This window comes from Octopus bimaculoides, chromosome 17 (genome assembly GCF_001194135.2).
Source record: "Octopus bimaculoides isolate UCB-OBI-ISO-001 chromosome 17, ASM119413v2, whole genome shotgun sequence".
In the NCBI taxonomy this organism is placed as follows: Eukaryota; Metazoa; Mollusca; class Cephalopoda; order Octopoda; family Octopodidae; genus Octopus; species Octopus bimaculoides.
The window spans coordinates 38,676,838-38,690,282 of NC_068997.1; the positions used below are offsets into that span (position 1 = coordinate 38,676,838).

Consider the following 13,445-nt stretch of genomic DNA (forward strand, 5'->3'; position numbering starts at 1 on the left):
AAAAAAAAAAAAAAAAAAAATTGGGGCTATGTAACACAAATTGAAAGACCCAGAGAGGGTGCATCCTGTAGTGTGGGAATCCTGGTTTAAGCACCTCATAACTCTTCAATTTTTGGGAATTTTCAGAAAGTTTTTGCAAATTCATTTTCTACACATGGGAATTTACACGGTTATGGAAAAAAAATAATTCACTTTTTAAAGCCCCTTCCCCCGACAAATCCTAAAATTTCCACTCTTTTACGAACTTTTTTTTTTTTAAATCAGAGTTTAAAATACAGACTCTGAATTTTTTGCATAAATCCCAGCATCATCATTCCATTAAATGTGTTTATGGGAAGGAAGACGTTGAAAAACATCAATACATGTTAAAGTGACAAAGAATCGAAAACGGTATCAGGTGGTCGTGGGATGTGCTAAAAAAACCACAGCGAAATCGCCCTTAATCACAAACACAGATTTTTCTTTTGCATAATCATATGAATTCCCGTGTATAGAACTCAAATTCGCAAGAACTGTTCTGAAAATTCCTAGTTATAAGAGGAACCGGTCTGATTCTTGTGCGTCTTTTTAAATGCGTTTCAACCGCGACCTTCTCGCATTCCAAATGTGACCACCTCATATTTTCTATTATAACCCAAAATGTCTCCACGGTTTTGAAGGCACATTGAGTAATTTCGTCTCTGGTATGCTGCCTGAAGATGATTGCAAGCGTGGGTCTGCAGGGGCTAGTTAAACAACAATAGCAATAAAGAGCGATTTGCGTATACGCCTGCATGTACAGCTGTCTTACAGCATGCTAGAAATAGCAGCTATGACCATAAGTTTATTGGCTCATAACTGAACAACATCAACCATATTATCTCTCAACCAACAAGGAATCCTCTAGGCAGTCACTTGACCTATTAGAAATAGCAGCTAGATCATTATGGAAACCTCTTCATTATTACAAAAATAATAATCGACATCCCATTTCTTTTTAATTTTTCAGTTAATCATCATGGCGAGATTGCCATCATTTTTATGTCTTAATGTTTTTTTCTCCGTGGGTTAATTTAACTACGAAATTTTTATATTGTCGCAGAATGTAGCTGCTATTTCTAGCTTGTTGGGCGAGTGCAGTGCTTAGACCTACATTTTTTCTTTATAGTTCAAACAACGTGATCTGGATTGCATTGTGTTATGCGGCATGAGCTTAAAAATGACGTGGTGGCTTACGTTTGGATGGACACGGTTGGAATGCTTTTAAAAAAGATATGATGAAGTTTGAAACACTTTTCAGACAATGATCTCAGTCAAAACGCCTTTCGAAAGAAACATGTTTTCGCGCGTCCGGTTACACGTGTACGCAGACGCACGAATCCATGCATGCGCAAGGTTATTTTAGATTTGAAAATTACCTTTTTCGGTACTTAGGATATAGGAAACCCTTACTTCAAAATTATCTCTATGCTTTAATCTGGGTTTCTCAAGGGAAATTTAAATTGCAATAATAAAATACATGGGTTTGGTTTAAAGAAGTAAATAACGTTCAGCAACTATGTCGTAACTATGTCGTGTAATTAACTGCAGAGCTTAAAAATATAATGTTTATATTCGACAAAATGGTACTTAGTAAAAATAAGTTAATGAATTAGTTGAAGAAAAATGTAGAATAAATTTTGTGTCTAATATTAAATAAAGTACTTTCTTTTAAAGTAATAATTATAATAATAGCCAATCACATTCATCAGCTACTGTTTTACTCTTTGATATAACCACCATTTCAATAATTGTGCTTGTCATGCCGGTTAAGTTGTAAATTCCTGTTAATTACATACAAATATCTATTTATATACATATACCTTACCTTTCTTGCTTGTTTCTGATATAAGCTGAAACAATTATTGAAACTCTGTTTTTGAATTGATTGGATTTACGAGTCAGTTAGATTTTACTAAAAGGAAAATATGGTGAAGAAAGTGGTGAATGATGTTGAGATGAAAGATGTGGCCAGCCCGAGTAGCACCACTGGTGCTGTGAATGGGGTGGAGAAAGAAGAAGTGAAAAAAGACCCTGACTTACTCACATTGGAAGGTGCGTGCTGTTATTGTTCATACTCTTTATTTATAGAATTATTTTTGAAATATTTTCTTACACAATCGATCTGTGATAACATCTTTTAATAATATAATCAAGGAATCATCAACTTTTTTTCTTCCCATTCTGATTATTTGTGACTGGCAAGAGTTCCGAAACTGAATGTAGCATGGAACCAAGTTTGTGTTATCTAATGCTGTATCAACCAGCAGTTTGTCTTTCTCTTAAGATAATTGTCCATGGTTCTTCTGTTTGAAGGAAGAAGCCCATAACTTTTAGAATTCTTCAACAGGATGTTGTTGATTTATTATTCTGTGGAGAGATGAAATACCAGACCTGTTTTTCTAGTATAGAGTAAGTTATTTATTATAGTGAATTCTTCATAACGATGTAATCATCGTAAAGTAAGAGTATTTACCAAATTCTGCACAAGAATTACCTGTACTACTTATACCTTTTCTATGGGTTTGTTGAATTATTTACAAACTCTAGAGATTTAATCTCACGAGATGTATTGGTCTTCGGTCGTTGAAGACCATAAGTCTGTATTTCTAAATGAGAAAGCAACTTTGAAACTAACTACTCTGTGTTGCCTTTATTTAGTGTATAAAATTTATTTTGTTTACATTAGATATTTAGGACAACGGATTAAGAAGCTCGGATATGATTGATTATGAGGTGAAGATAGTTGAGTGAGATTAATTGTGTCTGTCTCAAGTTTAAAGTGGTAACAAAGGATGCTATCTAGATTCAGTAATAAACATTACATGTTTATTATTGAATCTTGAAGGATAAAATATTTCTCTGCTAGGTCATGGTTGTACAAATGTTTCGTTATGATTCTCGCATGAGCACAGAATTCAGAACTTCATTTTGCCTGTTACATCAAAACACTGGCATCTTCTCCGGAGATGGGATATGTCTCCTCTAAATTAATGCTGCTGAAACCAGACTTTTGCACTCTCTGCACAAATACTTATCATTTATGAAAGGGTTTTGACTAACTGGGAAGACTAACCATTAAAGGGATCTTTGAGTTGAGGTGTGGTTGGCAATGAAATTTCAGAGAGACATAAGGTTAGCTTTACCATTTTTTTAATAGACGGTGTTTTGAAAGTTACAATTACCAAAACTGTAAGCAATATTGGGATTGTCCTGTAAAAACTGCCGTCAATGTGCAACGTTTATGAGTGTTTCTCAGATGATTAGATTGAATACGTACAGAGATTTTGAAACTATATGAGATTCAGTTTTGTTTTCTGAAATATGTCTGTTTTATTGCCGTTGACTAAGATCAAGTTATCAAGAGAATCTCAAGAAGCTTTTAGTTTATGTTTTAAAACAAGTTTCGAATATATGGAAGATGCCTTTATGTAAAATGAAGGAGGAGTATGACTGGGGATGAGATGCAGGTTTTTGAGAATGAAACGCAAAAAGCAATTGATCCCTGAAATTTTCCCATGTAATAGGATGGATGTTGAATGCAACACGTTACACTAGATCATATGGCAGTCCAGGTAGTTACAGGTAGATGTAACTGGTAATTTTGCCAGAAGATTCCCATGTGCTAAATATGGTTATCAGGCATAAAAATCACTAGTGGCCAGTGAAGAATTTGACTCCAGACAATATGAGTTTCGTGTTAGGAATGACAGGTTATATAACAGTGCAAAACCAGTACTTGGTAAGTTTGGTTGGGTTGATTTTCTTGGAAACATTTCTTTTAGTCTTATGCACTGGTAAGGCTCACTTTTAAAGATAATGTGAAAGAGACAGGGAAAAGAGATGTTATGAAGAGGAATGACATATTTGAAATCTTGTTGGGAAGGGGTTGGAATGTAATTATAGATGGACAGAAGCTAAAAGTCCATTGCATCACAAAACCATCTTTTGTTTTTGAGGTGTTTTCTTTACAATAGTTACAATGCCTTTTGTTTGGTATTTGTAGATTTTTCCTACAACTCATGAAAGAAATTCCTGTTGTATACTGTGATTAGTAACATTGCCTTTTAGTAAACTGCTATGTAGCTGTGTCTAACAGTAAAGGTACACGACAAAAAATAAATAACCAGTTACCATTTTACTCAAAGGCCCCATTTTGAAATAATTGAGCCTTAGCTAATATGAGTGTCACCATCTTCATCTTAACTGTGAAAAAAGAAAGCAATTCTAATTTTTTACCATCTTCATTATTGGAACCAAAGAGACAGAACTTTTTAATTGTTTAATACAAAGCCAGTATAACATTAGCGAGCAACACAACTGAACAAAATTTATTTCATTCTAAGTATTACTTTTATAAGTAGAAGGATGTCATGAAGGTGGAAGGCTAAGGGCATCTAACAGTAGAGACCAAGCCAAAACAGACTATGGAATCTGGTGAGGTCCCTGGCCTTGTCAGTTCCTGTCATGCCTCAGCCTGGAAAATGGATGTTGAATGTTGATGATGATTATAATTTTTTGAACTGTTAACTTCATCTATAGAGTTTATATTTGCAGTCTTTATTACTACACAGTTTTGATCTGTTTAATCTCTAATAATCATTCTTGGATACAGACATAATTCCAGAATAGATCTGAACTGGAAACTTTTATTTATAAATTAAGTGTAGTGATATCCTTGTACATCAAGCCACTGACACGTAGACATGTAAACATTTAGGAGGAGATGCAGACTTTGCAAACTGCAGTGAAAGAAACCCATATTTAAGATTAGCAACACTGAATAAAAACTGCATTGAGTAGTTGATTCTCTAAGTCACAGTGAAGCCCCAACTATGAGAATCATCATCATCATTTAATGTCCGTTGTCCATGCTGGCATCAGTGGGACAGTTTGACCAGGGCTGGTAAGCTGAGGGGCTGCACCAGACTCCAGTCTGATTTGTCATGGTCTCTATGGATGGATGCCCTTCCTTATGCCGACCACTCTGAGAATGTAATGGGTGCTTTTATGTGCCAGTTGTGTGACACCAGTATCTGCCATGACTGCAATTTCACTTAGCTTGATGATGGGTCTTCTGCTGAAGCACAGCATATTACCAAAGGTCTCAGTCATTACCTCTGTGACGCCCGATACTCAAAAGGTGCTTTTTATGTGTCAGTGGCACAAGTGCAACACTGACATTGGCCACATTGCCTCTGTGAGGCCCAACATTCGAAAGGTGCTTTTTACATGACACGATTACGATTTCACTTGGTTTGACAGGTCTTCTCAAGTATGGCATTTTGCCAAAGGTCTCAGTCACTAGTCATTGCTTCCGTGAGGCCCAGCATTTGAAGATCATGCTTCACCACTTCATCCCATTCTTCCTGGGTCTAACTCTTCCACAGATTCCCTCCACAGTTAGAGATCAGCATTTCTTTACACAGCTGTCTTCGTCCATACGCATTACGTGACCATACTAGCACACTTGTCTCTCTTGCACACCATATCTGATGCTTATGCCCAACTTTTCTCTCAAAATGCTTACACTCTGTTGTACTTGCACACTAACATTACACATTGCGAAGCATACTAGTTTCATTTCTTTCAAGCCTATGCATGTCCTTGGTGGTCACAGCCCATGTCAGTACATCTATGAACTAGGGGCTGGAGTATGTCTGAGAGTGGTTTTGTCACTATGATCAGTTACTAGATCACCCATTACTCAGGCATGCATGCTTGTCAGAAAAATTTTACCCTGTCTAGGAAATGCATTGGAGTATTGTTGCTTAGTAGTGGAGGCGCAATGGCCCAGTGGTTAAGGCAGTGGACTCGCGGTCATAGGATCGCGGTTTCGGTTCCCAGACCGGGCGTTGTGAATGTTTATTGAGCGAAAATGCCTAAAGCTCCACGAGGCTCCGGCAGGGGATGGTGTCAAACCCTGCTGTACTCTTTCACCACAACTTTCTCTCACTCTTACTTCCTGTTTCTGTTGTGCCTGTAATTCAAAGGGTCAGCCTTGTCACACTCTGTGTCACGCTGAATATCCCCGAGAACTACGTTAAGGGTACACGTGTCTGTGGAGTGCTCAGCCACTTGCACGTTAATTTCACGAGCAGGCTGTTCCGTTGATTGGATCAACTGGAACCCTCGTCGTCGTAAGCGACAGAGTGCCAACAACAAGATTGTTGCTTAATAGTGATACATGGATGCTGAGTATGGAATGAAAAAAAATCAACCAACCTGTTGGGTTGGATGTGTGATGTTAGCATGCATTTGATATTGAGTACAAATGTTAGGGGAAAAACTGGGTATCAGAGATGTGTAGTACAGGAAAGAAGATGCAATGATATGATTTGTATGTATATTAGTGACAGAGGCACTACAAAAACTGAGAGGTAATAATTATCCTCACTTAAATGTGGATGTTCTGTTAGAACAAACTTTACTGTGGTAGTTACCATGAGAGAAACTCTCATATTGGCTTTTGGTGCAAAATGCACACTTGTTTATATTGTTAGTGGGGAGATGAATCCCTATCACCTCCAGCACTGAGACCACCAAACTTTCCTTGGTCTTATCAATGATGGATGCTTGATTGCTAGAGATAACAGTGATTCATCTCCCCACCAGCAATATATAGAGAAACAGTGCCAGAACAGGTGCTGGTGTTGCAATTGGTCAGTTAGCTTGTTGATTTTGATTTCTGGTGGTGCACTGTGTCCTTGAGCAAGATATTTTATTTCACTTCGCTTCAGTCCACTCAGCTGGCAAAAGTGAGTAGCATCTGTATTTCAAAGGTCCATCCTTGTCACATTTTCTGTCATGCTGAATCTCCTTGAGAACTACATTAAGAATATGTGTATCTGTGGAGTGCTCAACCATTAATATCACTGTTCTGTTGATTGGATCAACTGCAACACTTGTTGTAACAAGTATAAATATATTATTAAAATTCATTTATTGCTAATTCTTTCCTTTTGATGTTCCTAGTTTTTCAGTTTTGCTCCAGAAATATAAATTCTTATTCATTATTTCAGATATTAAAGAACAAGTGAAACACATTGAAAAGGCTGTTGTTACAAAAGAACCACGTTTTATGTATCGTGTGATACGAGCTCTGGTGTCAATCCGTAGGAGAATTAATCATGCAGTTTTGAGACGTTTACTAATGGCATATCTTGGCAACCAACCTGCTGCACAAACTTTATGTTCCTTTCTTGAAGAGGTTAGTTTATACATATAATACAAATATATGTTTTCGCTTTTATTTTTTTCCCCAGAAAAATGAAGTTTATAAATGTTTTACTCTCATCATCATCATCATCATCATCGTTTAACGTCCGCTTTCCATGCTAGCATGGGTTGGAATATTTTGTATTTATTTTTCAGTTCTAGCATGATCTGTCCAAATTCAGATTGTTTCATCTTCTAATAATGCAACACTAACCACAAATATGGGAATCTTTTATCTTCTATCTTTTACTTGTTTCAATTATTAGACTGTGATCATGTTGGAGCACTGCCTTGAAGAATTTTTAGTTGAATGAATCGACCCTAGTACTCATTTGTTTTCTAAACCTGGTGCTTATTTTATCAGTCCGTTTGCCAAACCACTAAGTTACAGGGATGTATACACACCATTGGTTATGAAGCAGAGGTGGGGGACAAACACAGAAACAAGATACACACACACACACACACACACACACATATATACGACGGGCTTCTTTCAGTTTCTGTTTACCAAATCCACTCGTAAGGCTTTGGTTGGCCTGAAGACACTCACCCAAGGTGCCACGCCGTGGGACTGAACCTGGAACCATGTGGTTGGGAAGCAAGCTTCTTAGCACACAGCTACTAATTTCAGTGAAATTGATTAGGCTGTATGGAATAAAGTTATTTTGATCTGCTTGGGATATTTCATGTTTTAGTCTGGGATCATGCTATGTCCTGCAGAATTTAGTTCTATGATCTATAATGTGATAGTCAAGAAGTGCCCTTGAAGTTAGTTTATCTGAAAATTTTGCTGGGTATTGCAGTGAAGGCAGTTGTTAATAATCTTCAGTCAACATAAATTTTATTATTATCTCTTAGTTTCAGTGATCCCTACTGTGTTATATAAGAAGGCATTTGATTTCCAGCACCCCATCAATCCAGCAAACTGGAGATTTTGTGGGTGGATATGTGAAGTTGTGAGAATATTTTTCACTCAGTTTACCTGGAGCTTTTCGTTATAATTAGTGAACGTGGTTATGAATTGTGTCCCTTGCATCTATATGTGTGGTCTTGCACTAACTATATTTTAAAGAAAGTTGAATGAAACTGAGGATGGAAAAGACATTTTGCAGCTATTTTGGCACGTATATTATATTAGTCATGATCATTTGTGAAACTAATAGAATCTTGGAAGGATTATCTAGCCTTAGTGGGTTAATTGTAATTTGGTGTTTGTAGCTAGATTTGTTGTTGTTAACCTAGACTCGTAGATTTAGGAATAGTTATATTTAAATATAACTGAAAGAAGCAAAGAGAAAATAAACTCAAAGGGACCACTGACATAAATTTGGTTTAAAAAAAAAGGGGATAGGGTGGAGTGAGGGGTTGCACTGAATACCGTATGTGATAAAGTCTTAATTTATTAAAATTTCCTTAGTGGACAGGAAAAGGGAAATAAAAGCTTAATGGTGAATGTTAGCAACTTCAGATAAGAAGGGATGATTTTAAAACTATAAAAAATAAAATGTCACTGAATTAACTATGCTAAGAGAAAAAGTCTCTGTAAAGAATAACAATGGAAATGCATTTCTGTCATTGGCATATTGTCCTTTTCACTTCTGAACAGATCAAAGTTTTTTTTTTATCTATGCAAAATGAGTTGTAAACATTCTTGACCCAGAGTAATTTGCATAGTATAAATGAAAACGAACTAAGAGAAAATAACTCAAAAGGGTCATTGGCATGAGTTTTCATGACAAAGTCAAAGGAAGGTGTACTGAATGCTCTACATAGCAAGATTCTTAATTTATTAGAATTTTCTTTGTGGACAAAGAGCAGATAAATGGTTGCATCAGTATAGTAGAATTTGAGTGAAACCGAATCACATAATTCAACCAATGAAATCTTATGCTACTGTTTTATGTTTACATTGGAATTTAGTCTCAGTATGGTAGTAATTGTTAAGGTGGTGAGCTGGCAGAATATCTGTTAATATCTGTTTTCCATGCTGGCATGGGTTGGGCATTTTGACAGGATCCAACAGGTTGTACTGTCCCAGTTTCGGCATGCTTTCAATGTCTGGATGCCCTTCCTAACACCAACCATTTTATAGTGTACACTGGGTTCTTTTTTTTTGTGACATCAGTTTCACTGAGATCACCTTATAATTGGCAAGAGTAAATAGCCTCTCTCGACTAAGCAGGAGGAAAGGAAATAGAGCGGTTGTTTAAGTGAGGTGTTCAAAAGGTTAAAGCAGTGGTTCTCAATTGAGGTCCATATAAGATATTTTGGTGGCGGTTCACGTAACAAAATAGCAAATTGGGAATCCACAGTAGTATTTTAAGGACCTCTGAAAGAATTTTGTTCGATGTATGTATTGGTGTGTCTTGTAAGAAACAACTAGGTTTCTTTCTCCAATATTTTACACAGTTCAATGTATACAAGTTAATATGTGAATAACAAAATAGGAATTTGGAAAGAAGTATCTATAAAACTAGTTTTTAAACATGAAACGGCTAATGGGTCTACCAGAATAAAATGGTAATCAAAGGGGTGAAATGGTTAAAAGTATGATGGGAAGAGTAGGAACAGGTTTACTGTTGTGGAGACTCCTGGCTACCTCACATTTTGCATGGATAGATAGAAGAGACAAGTGGTACCCAGATGTGAGTAAATATGGTGGTTATGAAGTACCAGAATGGTAACATGTCCAGGAAGGTGGATAGAAGGGAGCTTGAACAGAGAAGAATCAGGTAGTGTGGGAGAAGAGTGAGAGCTAGAATAAACATGAGGGTGGAGGTGGTTGGATGTATACTGGGGATAAATGAAGTGAACGGTGAAAAGGAGTGGTGTGGTAAATATGAGATGGAGACAGAAAGAAGGATGAATGCTGATTGGGAGTGACAGGAATGAGAGTGGTAATTGCCAGTATAGAAATAATGGCAATATGGTATGGTATATAGTAATAGGTTCTGAATTTTGTCCAACAAGAAAGAGCATTTTGATTGCATAAGTGATGAGAGATCTTCAGAATGCCATTCAAAATATCACTGCAACATGGTCAAACAATACAACACTAACACATAAACCCTGGTTTTATTGAAAATGCCTAATTGTAAATAATTGATATTTAATCACCTTGTGACAAAATTTCAAGTCTGCACAAGTTGAGAATGATTAATTCAAAATGTGTATAAATAAGCATGACATTCGACAGAGTGATCTAAATGGTAAAGAGTTATTGCCCTTCGATTTCGGGTTTTTGTTCTACTTCTGCAATTTTTCTAATTCTATTACAAATCACCTGTAAGAAGAAAACCATCAACATAAAGGAATTTGATAGTTGGTCTTATTTATACTCTTCTGTTTTGGTATGGAGGACTATAATGAATTGCAGGAGACTGAGAACCAAGCCCTGGTGAACTATCTGCTCACTTAATTTGTTGCTGTATCCCATGGTTAACTCTCATCTTAATGACAGCATCCCTGTACATGGCTTTAATGGCTGTCACTGGCCATTCGTTTACACCTAGCTTCTGCAGTGACCATTAGATTAGGAAGCAAGGGGCCCTGTCAGAGCCTTTCTCCAGGTTTATTAAAGCCACGTACAGTGGCTTATTTTTTGCGAAACATTTCTGCAGTTGTCTCACTAGGAGGAGAGCATCAGTAGTGCTTTTCTCTGGCACAAAACTGAACTGCATCCTATCTAGTCTCAACCTTTTCCTAAGTAGTTTTGCTATAATTCTTTTTGTAACTTTCAAGATTTGGTCTAGTTATTTGCTACCTCTGTAGTTACTCACCTCTAAAGCATCTCCTTCACTCTTATAGCATTTTACTATAATGTTGCTATGCCAATCATTAGGTATATCTTACTGTACAACCTTGTGGGACTAGGCCATATCCCATCCCACTCCACCAGATATTTTAAACATGTTGGTAGTAATTCCTAAAAGATCAGACCCTTTCCCTGTTTTCATATCCTTTATTGCTTTATCTGTCATACTGCTGCCAAATAGAATGGCTAGTCCCTCTGTTAGAAGGTTTGCTTTCTCCCATGCATTTTCCATGTTTACTTGCCTTTCATAGTAGCACTTCTATGTCTCTTTCTTTTCAAAGTCACTAAATGCAAGTTATCCATCTTTACACACTTCTCTCTGATACACTGTCTTGCAATCTGGAACACCTCATGATTCTCTTCTTCACTCTGTGGAATTGTGGCAAACCTCTTCCTTTGCTAAATATATATGTCATCTAGCATCTCTTTTAGCAGTGTGGTACAATTCACTGTTACTCCCATTCTTCCAATCCTGTCACTTAGCTTTTATGGCTGTCTGCTTCATAGTTCCACTACCATGTCACCCTCAGTCTAGATGGAACTGTACATCAATCACAGATTTGGTCTGTAGTTCTCAGTAGTTGTTCTTGTAGTCCTATGTGTTATACATCTCTTTCTCCTCTTCCTTCTTATCTAAGGGTTAGGGATTTTAACAGACTGGCTTTTGTGTGTGCGAGGCCTGCTACCTCTAAGTTTGGAGTTACTAATGACTAACCTATGCTGACTGGTGCATTCCTCACCTGGGAATTACTTTGCATTTACACACATCTGTCCCACTTTTAATGAAGATTTAGTCAGGCTGTCTTGTGTGCCAACCAGATTGATAGGTGTTCTCGTGACTGATTGGTTTCCTGAAGTTAGTGTTGCAGATCATTAGGTCATTTGCAAGATCCTTGTTCCCTCCTCATTTCAGAAACCATATCTATGGCCTCCATGCATACTATGGAATTCTGCAGGATACTCCCCAACGTGTCTGTTGAAGTCACTAACCATGCAGATAAAGATATTGTTCATCATTGAGGTAATCAAAAAAGGGTATCATAAAGATAATCCTTTCGTTCATCCAACAGTCCCAATAGAGTAGCATAGGCAGAAATAATAGTGCAGTTTACCAAGACTAGTCTAAGACTCCTATTACACACTCTGACTATCTCATTCACTTTGTTCATTCATTTCTCTGCTACAAGTATGCCCACACCCCAACACTTAAACTATTGCCTTTCCAGAAGATTTTATACCCATGTTCTTAGCCAGTGAGGAGTCTGGCTGAAGCTTCTCTCCATCTTACCTCTAGCATAATAGCACACATCTTTGTCTCCATTCTAGTATTTCCTCAATCTCATCAGGCCTACATTGATTGTGGCTGTCCTGTGGATGTGTACAGAATGGGAAGAGTGAGTAGGGAGCTGAGGACCATCATGATCACCATCATCATCTAATGTCCGTTTTCCATGTTGGCATGGGTTGGATGGCTTGACAGAGAGAGAAAATGGATTGCAAATGCTCATGTCCATGCTTATTATGAAAATGTTTATAGAGTCTAAAGGAAAAGCAGTACAGCTGGCCACAATAGGAATTATGAATGAATGAGAAAACGGATGGATGGATTGCAGGGCCTTGAGTGACTATTACATTACATATTTAAGAGAGAGAAACAGAGTGGTCAGTACAGTAACTTTGTTGGTATTTGTGTGTTCTAATTGGCAAACAGATCCAAGGACCACATGTGGGTAGCATGCTAAGAGAATACAGAGGAAGTAAGATAGGGATGGGAAAATAGAGATGGGTATCACTAGGTCTCTGAGAGGTTAATAGCAAATCAAAGAAACTTAGAAGTGAAAAATAATGGTTGAGAATTTTTACTTATGATAATACAACACACACACACACACACACATTGGTATGCATACACCCTCCCCATACATGCTTATACTAACCCAAATACCAGCCACTGCTTGGAATAAAAACTCTGGGATTAAGTGTTGTGAATCAACAGTTGTATAGTGAGGAAACTGTTTTCTATCCTGAAGAAACTATGAACTACCCCAATGAGTTTTGGTCTCAAGATCATCTTTAACTTATATATATATATATATATATATATTTCAAAAATTGTTTTGGATTTCCCCTTATTTGATAGGGAGGATGCAACCAGCCAAAACATTTTGTTTTTGAGTAGTTCTGGAAATTTTTTTCAGAATTCTGTTTTAACCTTTAGTATTCAGAATACTCTGTCAAGTGTAATGCTTATTTATCCACATTGTTTTGAATTAACCATGCATTGTAGCTTTGAGATTTCAATGATGTGATTGTATGTTTTTAGAATGACATTGTAAGATAGTTGTGAGAGGCTGGATCTGGTTGGTTTGAACATAGAATATGTAGAATATTT

The 13,445-nt window shown here is 37.0% G+C and overlaps 1 protein-coding gene across 1 annotated transcript in view; it reads left to right on the forward strand.

Moving 5' to 3' along the window:
* Window positions 1–1,740: 1,740 nt before the first annotated feature.
* Window positions 1,741–13,445, forward strand: part of LOC106884432 (26S proteasome non-ATPase regulatory subunit 3) — a 168,365-nt gene continuing 156,660 nt past the window's right edge. Inside the window, exons 1-2 of the mRNA XM_014935818.2 lie at window positions 1,741–2,073; window positions 7,041–7,228. Coding sequence (XP_014791304.1) covers window positions 1,947–2,073; window positions 7,041–7,228 — 315 coding nt within the window. The 5' untranslated portion in view covers window positions 1,741–1,946. The remainder of the gene's footprint in view (window positions 2,074–7,040; window positions 7,229–13,445) is intronic.